We start from the raw sequence: 13,137 nt of genomic DNA, 5'->3' as shown, positions 1-13,137 counted from the left end.
GTAACATTTGTGTTTCCATTTGATATTGCAAGGTAGAATGTGTAAAAGAAGGTAATTTGACCTAAATATAGCACGATCGTAATATTTCATTGTAATATTTATACATTTCAAGCCCGTCCCCCCCCCCCCACTCTGGGGTCGGAGGGACCGCATGCGTGTTCCCAAAATGTCCGGTAAAAGGGTACTTTTCACGCACCAAAGTCCGGCTCGTATAGCATACAAAAATCCGGCCCGTATTGACTTTACACACCGGACTTAGGGGGGTGTTTTCAAAAGGAGGGAACATGCATACGCGTACCCTAAATAACATTGAGTGGGGGGGGGGGGGCGGGGCGGGGCGGGATATCAAGAGGCGATTGATGAGGCTTTTTGAATTCGCCTTAGGTTAATTTCCGAAAGTCTTGCCATCTGTTTAAAAGTAATACAAAGTTTTGGGAATTTTTGAAAATTGGCTGGACAGTGATTCTTTACAATTTTGATATATTTGGATGCCCCAGTGGATGTATTGCAAGCACTAGAAAATTTAGCCCCTAAAACACTTCTGCTTTAGAGAAAAATTGGGTATCAACATTTACTGGTGCTCCCGGTAAATTTTGATAAATTTCAAATAGCGCCTACGGCCATACAATGGTAGCAGCGACCATGAAAATCTCGGAATATGCAGTTGTGATATATTATTTCCAAACGGGAATAGCCAATTGGTCGATTTTAGTCAAGAAATATCGTTTGATAGCTAAATTACTATCTTGACCTTGAGAGGGAGCTATACAACATAAAGAGTTTATTATTTACAACTTCATCACTTTAGAATCGATTTCAACCGCGGCAACGATTACTGATTATTGTAGGATCGCATATGCTTCCAATATGTTTATTTGAACCAAATTCATGACCCCGTACCAAAACTTTGTATTACCTTTAATATAGATTGATTGATGATAATTAACACTGTTAAATGAGTTCAAAAAGACCACTATTACAGGGTGTCGTTTTTACTTAAATTTTTTGCCGAGATTTAACATCTTTGCTATATAGGTCAGCAAGATATTTTGGAAAACTTTTCATTGAATCCATGTGCAAAATCAGAGTAATGACCATAGAGATTAAAAGTTTGTTCAAAAGATTTTGAGAGGCATGAAAGCACTCCACAAATTAGTTGTTGAAGGCCGCAGGACTATATGATAAGATCCCCATCCATACAAAAGAAAATGGTTGAAAAAAATCATATCAAATCACGAATACATATTTAAACAGGTTTTTTCATGTGTGCTTAATAAAGAGGGATTGTCGGTTAAGATCAGTCCCATAGGAAAGCAGGAAATGGTCCCAGTTTATACGGTTGGTCAAGAAACATCATATCTACTAATAGCTGCGACCAATTACGTTTGGGGCGTCTAAGTTTGAGCCCCTGCAATGAGAAATTAAAAAAACCGTGAAAAACACCCCCATCATATTTTCAGGAGTTTGAGGAAAATAGCAGAACTAGTCGAGAATCAGGTTTTGATTGATTTCATTTGTAACACCTAGTTTTCATGATTTTTTTCCTTTTTTTTTTCTTTTCCATGTTTAATACATTGCGCCCAGTGGGGAATAATTACAGGCATACGCCCCTAAGGGTCCCAGGGAATAACTAGAATCTCGTCGCCGCGATCTTACTTGCGTGAAGTTTAAACAAAAATGAAATCCAAGAAATGCATTTAATGAATTTACCCTAGTGTAAGTTCGGAACTCAGTTGCAAATTATCTATTAGGAACTACTAAAAGAACAAGATATTTAGAAAATTTAGCGGAAACATATATTTGTTTTCCACGATACCCATGGCCAATGGAAGACTGATATTGAATAGTTCACCTGTTACCTTAGGCCATACAGACACGTCTGTTTCAAACCTGTGACCATTATCAACAACGTAGATCACCTTTTAAGATATAGGAAATCATCAAATTAAAGGACTAAAAAGTATTCTCACGATTTATAATCCGAAGGTGTATTACATTGTATACATTTAACGATTGTCTGCAAGGCTATAATATGAAACATATTGTTTTTCAAAATGTGAAAACAAAAGAAGTTCGATTTGGAGTCGAGTGTGAAGATTATGGTCTAGTGCAATTAACTTTGAAAATAAACATAAATATATATATATAATCTCGATAATTTTTTGGTATGAGCACATATTACTGAAATTCATTGCATCTTTACTACTCCCTGTTGCGGTATTACACGTATTTCACACGAAGGATGTATTACATGACTGTATTGAGAGATATATGTATAATGGAAATCTGAATGTCTTGCAGAAACAAAAATCACATAACAAGCCTATCCATGTAATATATGCACCTGGAATAATGAATATTTTACATAAATGACACCGACATTGTCTATTCAAATGTATATGCATTTGTGTCGTTCCATTTCATTCTTAACAGAGTACATGGAAGTACATTGTATCTGAGCTTCTTGAAAGTTAATATTGATGTCTTCTTATAAAGCGCAACTACTGTGGTGCTCCAATATTGTACAATACTATTTGTTAGCCTCTCCATCCACTCCCTCACAACAATATCTCTCTCTCTCTCTCCTTTTTCCTCTTTTTTTCAATGAGGTATAGTTGCAGCAGTCCACCCAGTTATGACAATGATGCGATCAGTTTCACATCACATGACAGCACACACAGAACTTTTCTCAGTCTTCGGAGAAACCTGTGCTTGAGACTTCCCAGGACTTGTCCCAACATCTGAAGTAGCTAAACTCGGGTGTTGACACCCCTCCTCCCCCGACTGAGAGCCGCCTACGCTCCCCGGCGTATGACTTCTCCCACCAGACTCCTCGTTCAAACCGACATCCTTTACGCTCTTTAGAGTTATTTTGGATATTCTGCTAGTGGAAGGGCTGCGCGTTGAAATGCCACTGTCCTTCCCCGAGAGTTTCCGTCTCAGCGCAGCCTCTTGGTTAATGCTCAGGTGATCCTTGCCCAGCTGGCGTCTTAACCGTGTTTCCCGTTGGATCTCTTCGATGCGGCTGTCTGTCGACGACGAGGCGACACTGTGACGGTGGCCGTTGATAGGAGGCAGGGAATTCTCGTTGAGATGGTTCTGTTTTGGACTACCGAGTTGACTTAGGGCAATCACCAGTTGGTTCTCGAGTTGCTTGATCTTCTTTTCATGGTTGTGTGTCTGGATTTGAGCCGAGTCATACTAGACGTGAGGAAGGGGTAAGTATGAGAATAAGAATCATCACAAGATTAAATTTTTAGATAATCCACCCATTAGTACAACTGATACAAATATTATTTTTCAAACAATAGATGTTTTATCAAAATCAGCTTTGAAAATCAATCTCTTCCGCTATAATTATTTTACTGTCCTGATCGATATTGATTCCTCTGAATCATTATATATTTCACTATTTCTATTCATTTCGTTATTACCAAAACTTGGAACGATATATCATACCTGTTTCTTCAGTGAATACACTTGCTTATGCAGAATGGCATTTTCCTCCTCTGATCTTGCCAAGTCCGCCTGACATTTGAGTAAATTCTTTTTCAAGATGTAGTCCTCTTCATCAGTGGTGGCCTTAGAGTAGCTCGTGTTGAGTGAAGAATCAGTTCTATTCAAAAGAAGTAGAAACATTGTATTTAACAGCACGTGGCAACCACTTTCTCAGTTTGTGTTCATCTGCATTGTGTCACGAAGAAGAGCAATTATCAACCTCTCCCCTCAAAAAGGAAACGTTCTGTAGGTAATACATAATTCATCCATTCATTTTAAATAATTATAGGTTGACCCCTCAACCCCAACCGCTCCTTGAAAACTTTAAGCGAGAATATACTTTACAAACAAAAAAACAAAAAAATCGGTATCGTCTAGGACTGGTATTTTCTTTCTCCCTCTCTTTCAACACCCCCTCCCATCTCTCTCTTTCTGTATCATAATCGTATTTCTCCGCCGAAGTGTGTTTATATAGCAATGAGGCCGAATGCATACACCTTGGTATGTCGTAATGCCATACCAGTCCATATCCTGATTCATAGCAGCGATAAAACAGTATAATTTATTACCTAAAAACAATGAATATTTATATTTATATTTTAATTTGGATGATAGATTGGTTTTTATTGTTATTCCCTGAGAGCGGATACTAGTAACTTTGGTAGATTATTGATATGAACGTGTCATGTTGCTATGGAGATCCCAAGTAGAGCGCGAAACATCAGTTAGGTACCACAAAATGTGCTAATAGTCGTGCGACAGTGGCATGGTGTATAGATGATAAACATTCGAAGGTCAATGATAGATCAAGGCTGCTTGATTGATGAGTTGCTTTTATTCACATTCCAGGCACAAAATGATAAAGCATAAGAATTGTTACAAAACATTAACATTTATTTAGTAATATGGAAATAAATAATCATCCTGACTCATAGTAGTTAATCAAATGAAAGACTCTTCTGCAAATCATTAAATACGGAAATGAAAATTGAACCTACCAAAACTTAGGCTTGATGTACGTAAGTTTACTGATTTACACTACTGACTTGATATACAGAGAAAGAGGGGAAAAAATCATAATACACATATATTAGATTGAGACAAAAAGATAAATGAAAGAACTTAGAACATGATACTGCTAAAGATGGTAGAGAGAGAAATAGGAGAGGGGAGAGAAAAGGGATAGATAGGTGATAGATAGGAAGATAGTTAGGAGGGTAGGTGGGTAGAGATAGAGAGAAAGAGAGAGAGGGGGAGGGGAGGGGTTATTTTAATAATTATGTATACCATTATGTATACCAACTTACTTCAATGGTATTTTTAAAATATATATGTAGTTGCGACAAATGAGTGGCCGAAATTACCTTCGTCTTGAGGTGTCGGCAGTCTCCAACTGGCGCCGTTTTATGTCCAATTCACTCTGCCAAGAATCAAGCTCCTATATAGGAAAGTAACCAACATCAAAACAATCAGATTATGCATACCTTGCATGTGCATATAAGAATAAATAAACAATGATTGATAATAATGGTGGCTTCTTAATATAAAGCGCACCAGGTCCGTTAGACATGACGCTCATGGCGCTATATTATATTATGCATATATGAATTTTAAAAAAAGGTACAATATAATATTATATACAACATTAAAAAATTGAACCTAAAGCATTAAACTAAGAGCATATAAAATACAAAATTATGAATATAATTTTAAGGAACATGGAAAAAAATAGCCTAAGATACAGAACAAATTTTAAATAAAATGATTGAAAGCACAGTGTGATTAACTTATGCAGCCTATGGAAACATCTAGTAAGAATTACAATATGATTAACTTAACTGGCTGACTTTAAGTTTAACATTAAGTTTAACATTAAGTTTAACATACAGGGTAAGGAGCGACTTTTAGTTCAGCGGAAACAGAATTACAAAGTAAACAGATATGTTTTGAGTAATCGTTTAAAAGAATTAGCGGAGGAAGCCCTGCAAAGAGTAAGAAGAAGAAGAAGATTTGTTCTAGATCGAGAGATGTTCATGCGTGGGGAGAGCTGTGGTCACCCCAAGAGTGCCGGCATCGGGGAACTTGAAGTAGCAAAGAGTCTGATTTGGATACTAATTATACTCACATCATCTAATTTAGTAATGTCCCTTTCTTTGCTTTTGCATAGCTCCTCTCGCATGTTGAGAAATCTCTCCATTTCATCAATCTAGTATTCCGAAGAATAAGTATTACACCAAAAAATAAAAGTAATAATTAACAAAATGAAAAGAGAATACTCTTGAATGAACTTGATTCAAATCCATTATTCTGATTCGCGTTATTGCTGTCATTTGATCATAGCTAGAAGGGCATAACTCATAAAATTTAAGAAAACGCTAACGCCTTTCTGGCCCTCAATAGATGTATTGCTAATTATATATATATATATATATATATATATATATATATATATCTTGCGTTTTTCAAAGAGATGCACAGGCCTTAATAAAGAGGACAAAAGCCTTGACTTATTGCCTTGGATGCCTTACCAATCTAGACTGTTATCCTTTAAAATGAATAGATGGTGCAGATATAAGAAGTTTGCACGATAACAGCCACATCAATCTTCATTTAAAAACAAAATCTATAAGGCTTTTGGGATTTTGCCCCCAACTCTCAATTGACTCGAATTTGAAACTAATAGTCTTATTCCTCAAAACGATCCATCATAAAACCTTCCTGTTGGTTTTAGTATTGACAATATACATCTGACAGAGTGCATCTTTAGGGGGGAAACAACAAACAATCAGGCTCACGTCTGTTTGTTGCTCGATGCAGTCTTTGAAACGCTTGTCGAGATCCTCTTCGAGCTGTCCCAGGTCATTGATACGGAGACTGAGACTCTCGTACTGTTCCTGAAACTGCAGAGAACTCAACTGTTCCAAATACTCCTTCCGGTGATTGCTCAGATCCTGCTCGTATTTCGTAATCTAAAAGAAGAACAAAATGTTGTGAGATAAACAATAATAACAGCATTATTTTGTTCATGATGAGAGAATGCGTACTCGTCAAAATTAACATGATACATAACAAATAATATTGAGATGTAATTGATCAAATTTAATATATAGATCTACAGTGCATACTCTCAGGAGCCATAGAAAACAAAACCATTTAGTTACCTATCTTTCAACGTTGTTATTTGGTATTGTGTCTGTATTTTTTGTTACATGTCAGAAGACGTGATCATAGTTATAATTCAGAAAAAGATTCTTTGACCCTCCCCCTCGAAATGCATCCGATAAGAACCGATACTGCTGTATCTCCACCAAAAAAAGAGGTTATGAGTAGTTTAAAGAAATTATTACGTTTGGATCATTATTGTATCTACCTCTTCTTGGAACTTTGTCCTGGTTCCATCTAGTCGTTTCTTTAGCATCTCCTTTTCAATCCTGTACTGAGATTTCTGTCTCTCCAGTCGCCGATGCATGCGATCTGTCTTCTTGCTTTCACTTGTGTCTTTCTGCTCGTTGCTGTTTGTAAGGTGTCCGTGATGAGTGACATGGCCTTCTTTGTTCGTTGGCACATTCGAATTGGTATTCGCCTGATCGCCGTTATTCGAGTTGGGAATTAAAACCTCCATCACTTCTTCCTTGTCATCATTATCAACCGCTTGTTTCATTGGGTCACTTCGGCTTTCCTCTTCGGGAACATCACCAGCATTTTGAGTTCTGATATCATTATGACATTCTGCAATTTGAGTGATTACTTCTGATCCGTTTTCAGTATCGTGCTCATTCGGGGTAACTAGAGAAATATCTCCTGCGACTGTCGATTCGTTCAAAGAGTTACCCAGGCTCAGTCCCGAGTCTTCTCCCGAAACAACGTCTTTGGATGAATGTTTGTGATGTCGGGAAGACCCTCTGGATCGTTTCTTCTTTATGGAAGACGAAACAACGATATTTTCACAATTTTCAGAGCTGTCTTCCCCGGTTTCGTTATCGCCGTCATGCCCTCCACTGGTGGCTCCATGATCAGAGTTAGTTGCGACTTCAGTATGACTGTGATGTCGATGACGATGCCGTTTCTTTTTACGATGTTGACCGTTGTTTCTATCGTGACCAGAATCTATTTGTTCAGCGTCATCTCCTGCCTGTGTCGTTCTAGGCGCATTGTCCGTGTCATACTTTATGCCTTGTGATGACACAGGTCCTGCAAAAGAGTTATCTATCCTTTGATCATTGACTGCAGTTTCTGTAGGATTCCCCATCCTTCTAGTACATGCAGTTTCAAAAAGAGCGTTCAAATTTCTCGCCGAAACATCAGAGTGCCAGAAGAGAACTGCTTCAAAACTGGGATGACATGCGAGGTCGCTGACGTCATCTCGGAGACCTGCAATAATTCGAAATACATTTGGTATCAATTGGAGTAACAATGTGGACAATCTGGATAGCTACATTGTGTCATAACGGCAATGAACGGATGTCAATGTACCCATGCATGATTAATGTAAAGGGGGTAACAGCCCATTTATTAATCAGATGTTTTACTTCCATGAATGGTATAGATAAATCACATATCATTGTTCGCGGCAACTGCCCCCCTCCCCCTCTCGATTGATATGCCTTTCGAATTTTGTGATTATGATATCACACGATTTTTACTTTGGCTTTTGGATATGAAAGACAATGATTCCAGTACAAAAAAAAACGAGGAATCAAAATTGACTTGGATGAAAAGGAAAATATTTAGTATTCATGCAGGAAGATGCAAGATCGTGATAAAGCTTGTCGTAAGCGCTGTCTCCCCCATTTCTCTTCATGTTATGTAACGATTACGTCTAAACTAAATATCTCAAATTTGCACTTCACGTCAATCAATAAGGGATATTGCCTTTATTTCATATTTCATCTGTTCATTTTTGAAGTTTTATCTGTACCACATAGTTGAAAACCTGCTTGCCATAGTACGCCTGGACCTTCATTTACTATGAGCAAGTCCAATGAAGTAGCCCACTTAGTCCCGTACGTTACCAAATAGTATCATAGTATTATTACAATGAGCAGAGTTTGGCAGTATTAATTATTTGACATCATGTACATATTATGATCTGATCCAAGCTCTGATGACAGATGCTTTCTTTCCGAATAAATTCAATTACCAGATATACTAAACTCTAAGGTGTGACTAATGACGTATGTATCGAACAAAATAAATGTTTTACTAAAAATAATTTAAATACCCCCCCCCCCAAAAAAAATATATATATATATATAATTATATTACAATAATATGAAGAAGATGAAGAAGAATACATATAATGTTTTATATATATATTTATATATAAACAATCAATTACATAGGGGAAACTGGCACTGATAGTATATATCTCTTTACAATCATGTCTATTAGCAAAGTAGCTTTTAATTTTTGTTCCTCTTTATGAGCATGATTGTGATCGAATGTTGTTAGCAAGACGAGTTTCTGGTTTCTGGATCACCAAGTCAATCCTACTTAATCGGGGCAGCGCCAGGAGCGTCACGACGTGACGGACAAGTGCGCTGTATAAGAAGCCACCTTATTTATTATTATTACTTGTTAACAGTTGCAGTAATCCCAATCGCGGTTCCTTGGAAGCTATACCGGGCTGTCAATCATCTTATGTTCCAGTCTTCATGGCAAAGTATAGTGTAACCTTTGATCTCCTTTTATCGTCATTGGCCAAGTTACAAGTTTGAGTGGCCTTTGCACACACCCCAGCATTATACAAAAGATAACCGATTGCGAGCAAACAACAAACCCACTCAAACCAAGAGTTATGCTAGTAACTCTTTACTCAATAACAATGTTGCAAACATCTTGGCGTCCACTGGTGTTTTGTGAATTGTGACTTTGAGTTGCGTTTCAGATTGAATATGATTTCACCGAACCTTCTCACGTTCAGAACCATAAACCTGATTTTGTATTAATTGATATTAACAATATGTACTTAACAATAGCCTTCTAAGTCCTGTATTTGCACAAAAGGTCAGTGCATTTAAAGGATAAAGGAGCAAATACTAAAAAGATATAGCTGCCTTTCATGCATCGCATGCACTAACATCGTGATGTTGACTATTTTGTTTTCCCCACGTTTTTTAATCTTAAACTATATCACTATTAAATACATTTATGCGACTTATCATTTTCCAGAAAACGGACAATATTGACTTTAAATACACACTAAGGAACATCCATTGGGTGTGCTTTATACAAACATTGTACAGCATACAAGAATGGACTATATATTCCGCAGAATATGTTGAAACGCTTTATAATATGTCTGTTCCAATATGCCAATCGAGTATCCACTTACCTCGCTACACTATCATGTTTCCGATTTGTTTATCCTCTGAAGAAAGAGATGTATCCTATCTCAACGTGTATCTAAAAGTCGATATGATTTTGTCCCATGAACGAACAGTTTGTAATTATGTCCCTTCCAAACGATATGATAAAAAGTATAATAAACAGGCCGTCAAACGTCAATACAACACATTTTACATGGACAATCACGTATACACAGCACACGCATTGGTTTTTTTTTTTTGTTCCATGATAATTAGCATGATAATAGAGCGTTGCTAAGCGTCCTAAACTAGAGTCACCGGGGCGTGAGGTGAATAGAGAAAAGGCTCGCATTCGTGTTTACTCAGTCGTCTGCCTTTTTAAGGCTGTGCTTGATTTTCAAGCCAGTAAAGGCTGAAAACTATTTTAACCCACTGAATAGTGAAGTCTCTCATTCCCACCTGATTTGTTATAGGAGCCACCCATTTGCCAGAGGTAATAGGTTAACTTTGTCAGGTACAAAGCTAAATGTTTTGCCCTTCTCAAAACATTTACTGCCAAGACAATAATGCACGATTTAAAAAGTGTTATAGGGTATACCACTTTTTATATATAAAATGATTAGATGGTTTGTAAGGCAATAAATAACCATGACCTTGCCTTATTGAGTCATATAGGCATACTTTTAAAAGTGCATATGGGAGTCAATTATCGCAGTGAAAATTATTGATACATATTGGCCATAATTTGTATATATGTACGTCATGAGTTTTGAGTGCACGTTAAAATCAATAGTTCATGCAATCAACAACCAAATATGAATCAAAAAAATAACCTGCCTATAAATACATATGAACAGGGGAATTTTTCGCAACTGAAAAGAGGCAAGCACCAGAGATAAAAAGGGGGCAATTATGAGAAGGGAAAGGGGCAGGCGGGCCGGAAGCAGTTTGGGATTGGGGGGGGGGCAGCATTCCAGGGGGCTCATCTTCCAGGGGCAGTGACGTAACGAGCAAAAACGTTTGGAAGGGTGGGGCAGAAGAAAAATCTGCATCACCACCATTCTTACACGTTACATGAAGGCCCCGCGGAACGATTTTCAAAGTGGATTATTAACGATCAGGTAGGGCGTAAATTGGCGTGGGGCTCAGGGCCTGGCCCGGCAGGGGGTCAAGGGGCTGAGACCCCAGAAGCTCAGTGGTTTTAGGCATTAAAATTATGGTCAGAGAAGCATATTTAAATACCTTATTTGTGACACTGGCAGGCCGCTAATTGGCGAAGAGTCCAGGGAGCAGAGACCCCAGAAGCTCGGGTTTTTTAGGTATTCAATAACGGTCAGATGAGCATCCAGAGCCCCGCCTTAGGGCCCTTGGTGGGGTCCAGGGGGCAGAGCCCCGGAAGCTCAGGGGTTTTAGGTTTTTAATAACGTTCAGATGAGCATCCAGAGCCCCGCCTTAATTAGGGCCCTTGGTGTGGTCCAGCAAGCACAGCCCCCGGAAGCTCAGGGGTTTTAAGTATTTAATAACGGTCAGATGAGCATACAGGGAACTGCCTTAGGGCCCTTGGTGGGGTCTGGGGCGGAGCCCCCGTAAGCTCTTGTGTTTTAGGCATTTAATTACGGTCAGATGAGCATATTTTGATACCTCATTTGTGACATTGGCAGGTCACTTATTTTTTCTCTCTCTCTTTCTTTCTTTTTCTCTGTAACAAACTTTTTCAAAAAGTGAGGGGGTTCGAGCCCCCGAGCCCAGCCGTTCTGTAAACCCTGACATAAAGGTTTCCAAATAAGCATATTTTTCGCCCGACTGTAAATTTGGGAATTCTAATTTTCCTACAAATGCATAAAAAGGTATGACTTACAAAAAAATAGAGAAAAAAAAAGTACCGGAAAATCATGTAATTTCAGCAACATTTGTAAATCACTTGTATCGAATAAAAAATAACCCCCCCCCCCATCAGTGCGCGAGCGTTCAGGGGCTCATGAGTTTCTCACCCCTATAACAAAAGCAGACACGCTTTCCCATTCTCTCACAATACGTCCACGATATGCGCGTATCGCTATGATATAAACTTCCATACATAAATATGGGTAGCATGCGCAATGTTTAGGGAATTTAATTCCTGTTAACTTTCCTTTTCTTTTAATGGAATTGTATACGTCATTTAATTCAGGTTTATTATTATTGTTATGTTCTTTTGGGTTAAAAAATACAAACCAACTTTACTCCTTTACTCCTTTTTTTTTTTTTTTGGGGGGGGGGCAAAAATGCGTTTTGCCTCCCCACTTTTTTGATTGGGGAGCAACTGCCCCCTGCCCCCCCCCCCCCCACTTCCGGCGCCTATGGAAAAGGGCACTTATCAGAAAGATAAAGGGCACTTTTTAGAAAAGAAAAGAGGCACGTGTCAAAATAAAAGTGGCACTTATCAGAGTTGAATAGGGGCTCTCATCAAAGAAGAAAAGGAACCTTATCAGAAGGGGAAGGGGGCAATTATTAAAAAGGAAAAAGGGGCACTTGTCAAAGTAAAACGTGTAGGCTACCTGTCAGATTTGAATAGGGGCAATTATCAGAAGTGAAGGGGCACTAATTATCAAATGTGAAAATGGACATTTATGAGAAAGTGATTAGGATCATATGAAGAAAAAAAATCGGGGGTGCACTTAATGAAAAGAGGCACTTATTAGAAGGGAAGGGGCAGTTCTTACAAAGGAAAGGGGGCACCTTATTGTCCAATGTTAAAAGGGGCACTTTGGGGTACCTAGAAAGTGGGGGCACTGCCCCCTGCCCCCCCCCCCCCGGAGCGCCGCCTCTGTTCTTACCCTTCAATGGATCGAAGAAACAATATCTATACAGGTGAAGTCATTTTTAATGACTCTATAAGTGCCTTCACGGCCTTGTAACATTTCAATGACGAATCTTTTGTCACAGAAATATTTACAATAACGACCCGATTAAAATATAAAGGGATTGAAATCTCTCTGGAAATGGATTTGAGGACACTTGGATACAGTGGGAAAGGCAGATTTCTATGCAAAAAAAAAAAAAAAAAGCTTCTAAACTCAGAAAATTAAAATGCATAACGAATTGACGTTGTTTGGAAAGACAAGTTTAATTTTGTACAGTTTAAAGCTAACTTGGCAAGAAAGGTGGATTGATACCCAATCGGCATTAAATCCTTTAGCCAAACGTTATCTCACAATATTCTTGTAAATTGGGAAGAAAAAGTGAAATATTCTTATTCTTATTCTTACTACGCCCGGGAGTGTCTGGACTCAACAATGACCGCTTACTTTAGGCATCCACCCCCCCCCCCCCCCGCCCCTCCCCCCCCCCC

At 38.4% G+C, this 13,137-nt stretch overlaps 1 protein-coding gene across 2 annotated transcripts; it reads right to left on the bottom strand.

Moving 5' to 3' along the window:
* Window positions 1-976: 976 nt before the first annotated feature.
* On the bottom strand, window positions 977-10,047 carry LOC100890558 (intracellular protein transport protein USO1). 2 transcript variants are annotated; one of them, XM_003727101.3, is made up of 7 exons: window positions 9,833-10,046; window positions 6,869-7,869; window positions 6,294-6,467; window positions 5,624-5,704; window positions 4,863-4,936; window positions 3,460-3,616; window positions 977-3,201 (listed from the first exon to the last, which is right to left on the bottom strand). In XM_003727101.3, exons 2-7 carry the CDS (start codon window positions 7,745-7,747, stop codon window positions 2,662-2,664), a joined length of 1,905 nt encoding a protein of 634 aa, XP_003727149.1. In that variant the 5' UTR covers window positions 7,748-7,869; window positions 9,833-10,046; the 3' UTR covers window positions 977-2,661. The 2 variants fall into 2 exon arrangements, with proteins under 2 accessions (XP_003727149.1, XP_030854932.1); XM_030999072.1 differs by lacking the exon at window positions 5,624-5,704 and having other exon boundaries at window positions 9,833-10,047.
* Between the last annotated feature and the right edge of the window lie 3,090 nt (window positions 10,048-13,137).

The sequence above is a fragment of the Strongylocentrotus purpuratus genome, unplaced genomic scaffold, assembly GCF_000002235.5.
Source record: "Strongylocentrotus purpuratus isolate Spur 01 unplaced genomic scaffold, Spur_5.0 spur5_scaffold_5, whole genome shotgun sequence".
NCBI classification, from domain to species: domain Eukaryota; kingdom Metazoa; phylum Echinodermata; class Echinoidea; order Camarodonta; family Strongylocentrotidae; genus Strongylocentrotus; species Strongylocentrotus purpuratus.
The sequence above is the reverse complement of the archived record's forward strand: the minus strand, read 5'-3'. Positions and strand labels throughout refer to the sequence as shown.